Source organism: Antrostomus carolinensis, unplaced genomic scaffold (genome assembly GCF_000700745.2).
Source record: "Antrostomus carolinensis isolate BGI_N321 unplaced genomic scaffold, ASM70074v2 scaffold18456, whole genome shotgun sequence".
In the NCBI taxonomy this organism is placed as follows: Eukaryota; Metazoa; Chordata; class Aves; order Caprimulgiformes; family Caprimulgidae; genus Antrostomus; species Antrostomus carolinensis.
This window is the reverse complement of record NW_010321375.1, coordinates 18,916-22,092: the sequence shown is the minus strand read 5'-3', so window position 1 is coordinate 22,092 and position 3,177 is coordinate 18,916. Positions and strand designations below refer to the sequence as shown.

The following is a 3,177-nucleotide window of genomic DNA, read 5'->3' as shown; positions in this document are numbered from 1 at the left end:
TACCCCAGACCTTTTATCACTCATAGATTCGTAAATTATTTACAAACCAGGTTCAATCAGCACAAGGATTGCAGGGATTTCATCAGCCTCCTCACCCACTTTGTATTGCTGCCTTGGAGAAGCAAAGCCAGGGAGATGGCTGGGGAAACATGAGTCTGAGGAACAGCCACCTACCACTGCCTTCAGGCTCTGGGATCCACTGCTGCAGACAGAATAGTCCACGTGTCCATCATAACCTCCAATCTGAATCAGGTGGCTACTGTCAGTTGGCAGGGTGTATGTGCATATAAGCTTTAGCTTCCTATCAGGAAGGAGTTTGTGTTCAGATAAAGATAAGGCACATAAGAGATGTGCACACATGTGTGAATTAACACCACCAATATTACAATAGCAACAGGTAGCAGTGCTGATGGTGACAATTAATAATGTAATGTCTCCAAGCCTGATTTTAATTATGGGGCAAACAGTGTTTCAGCTGGAGTTTCAGCTGGATGGCCTTGGGATCTCAGCAGTAGTTTTAGCAGCCAAGTTGAGTCTTCTTGTGCGTGGGGACAGCTCTGTCCTGGACTCAAGAAGTTCACAGACTTCATCCATTGCCCTGGTGCAGGTCTCGAGGTTGGCAGCCAGCTTCTGAATTTTTGCCTTCAGCACGGCCTGGCTCACTTTTGTGACCTCCTTTGTGTATTCTGGCACAAGGAAGCTGTGGGAGCCGCAGAAGACCATGAAGCAAATGGAGTTGTACAGTGAGATGGAGGCCCTCTTCTCCGACTGGCGCAGTGTGGGGTCCCCTGGGCCCTGCCCCCGTCGGAGGAACTCCAGGCAGCCGAGGATTTCCCTCATCTGTTTCCGACAAGTCATTGCTATTTCCTGCACCTTCCTCACCTCCCGGGAATTGCAGAGCACTGAGGAGAGATCAGAGGTGATGCTGACGGCACCCCCAGCAGTGGCCAGGCCCAGACCCACAGCCGACGCCAGGAGAGAGGCTCCCAGTGTCACCGGGCTCAGGGACAGCCCCACGATTGCTGTGACTGCTCCCACGGCGGTCAGAGTGCTCCCGCTGACGTTGGCAATCAGGGACCTTTTGCGAAGTTTGCTGAGTTTCCGAGCTGCCTTGTGAAGGTGGGCGATTTGGCCACGCAGCCTCTGTCTCTGATCCAGCAGTGCTATGTGGAAGTGGTGCGTGGGATCCAGTGTTTGGGGAAAGGCAGCACCGTTTCTCTCCATGGTCTCTGTCCAGAAACAGAAAAGACTGGGTTGAGATTTATGTTAAAAAAACCCTATGAGACATGCTCAGCCTGGACCACCATTTCAGGGATGGCATCCAGCCAATTTTTAATTTTTTTTTTTACTTCATCCAGCTACATGAAAGGTTTGCTGTCTGTACACACGTACACAGTCACGTACACACACACACGTGCACATACACACATGTACTTTTAATTATCATATTCCACTGTAACTTTCAGACAGAGGAACTTTTAAATGTTTTTCTTGTTCCCTGAGACGACTAAAATATCTTAAGGGCTGGGGTCAGAGATGCTGTTTTTATTACCTCTGTGAAGACACACAATGTCTCATCCAACCCTGGGGACAGAAATTCCCTTGAGATTAAGTGACTCAGTGCCCAGAGTAGTAATGCTGCCAGAACTAATGTATTGTCCCCTTGATGGGATTCAGAGGATCCGCAGTGTCTAAGGACAAGAAATGCCAGGCTCTGAGGAGGTGAAAGGCACCCATCCCAGGTTGCTATTTCGAAGTTATTTCCCATTAAAGGAGGACAGCGGGAAGCTGCTAAGGGGAGTCAAAGTCTGGCTTTTCCATTGAGAAGGTAAGAAGCCCATTGATGCCTCAGATGGCTATTGTGAACATCCTTCCTTTCTTTAGGACTAAGCAACTCAAGGTCCTGCAGACTTCTTTTTCCTATTGTAACCTGGGGTCAGGGTCTGGACAAAGATTGGAACCATTGTTCTGTGGTGCTTAGTCCAACCCATGGTGGTGGTTCCCCAGTGACAGTGACAGGGAGGCCTATGGACCTTGTTAAAAGGTTAATGAAGAGCACATCAGAAAAGCGAGCCCGTTATGAGTGCACACTCCCTTGGGGATGGGGGAACAGGGGAAATACAGGGGCTTTTGAATAGAAAAGGCTTGAAAACTGCAGGTTGTGACAACCTCCCCCAGCAAGATAGCAGGAGAGTATCTTCCCTTCTGGAGGGTGAAACTTCAGGGTTTCAGTGCTAGGTGATCTCTGCTTGCTCTCTCTGTTCTTTGTCACAAGAGTAGAAAGAAATGTTCCAATAAGCATTTGCAGGTTGCTCAAGGGCTGCAAAGTGCTTGGCAAAGGAAACCAGCATCCTTAACCCTGCTTACATATAGAGCAACTAAGGCAAGAGAGGCAACAGGAGTGATGTAGCATTGCCACTTGATGGGAGCAGAGCTTTTGTGTTCCACAACACTGCTGTGCACAAGGCTGTGCTGCCTCTGCATCTAGCAAGGCCTAGCCATATAGCTGAGAAGCTGTTTGCAGTCCATAACGCCCTCATAGCCAAAAGAAGTCTCTGTAGCAGAAAGACCCTGTCCAAGAGCCAACTGAACAAAACTATTAATTGCTGCAGCCACTTTTTCATTTATAACTCTTCTGTACTGTGTGAACTGGAGGTGCCTGGTCCCTCACATGGACAGACTATATAGTTAGGATCCTTGGGGCTTTTGCTTTGTGGAATTCCTGTATTTCAGAAAGAGGAAGCCTCCTACCACAAAGAGTCTTTCCATCCTGAAGTGTGCAAGTAAATAATTCTCACTGTAATTTTTTTTACTTCTACGTGTCCTCATCCATCTCACACAGAATCCTTTAGGACCTCCCCCTATACCCCCTTTCAGAGCAACAACCCCTGTCTCTCTTGGTATCATCAGGACACTTGAGCCACTTAGTACATTATGCTTTTCTTAGCTGGAGGCAGTGTCCTCTTATTTTTTACACTATAGTCAGAGATGAAGCTGAAAGCATAAGGACTAACACTGAGCTAAATGGATACTGGGATTAAAATAAACAATGAGCATATCACCAATAGCTTAACAACTGATCAATATGATGATCATTAAATATATTGATTCCTGTAGCATCTTAACAATTCGTTCTGCAGATTTTCTTGCTGAGAACAGTCAGGTAATAACAGTGGC

At 47.3% G+C, this 3,177-nt stretch overlaps 1 protein-coding gene across 1 annotated transcript; it reads right to left on the bottom strand.

Moving 5' to 3' along the window:
• Positions 1-483: 483 nt before the first annotated feature.
• Positions 484-1,224, bottom strand: APOLD1 (apolipoprotein L domain containing 1). The gene has a single exon (XM_010169913.1). It carries the CDS (start codon positions 1,222-1,224, stop codon positions 484-486), a length of 741 nt encoding a protein of 246 aa, XP_010168215.1.
• Between the last annotated feature and the right edge of the window lie 1,953 nt (positions 1,225-3,177).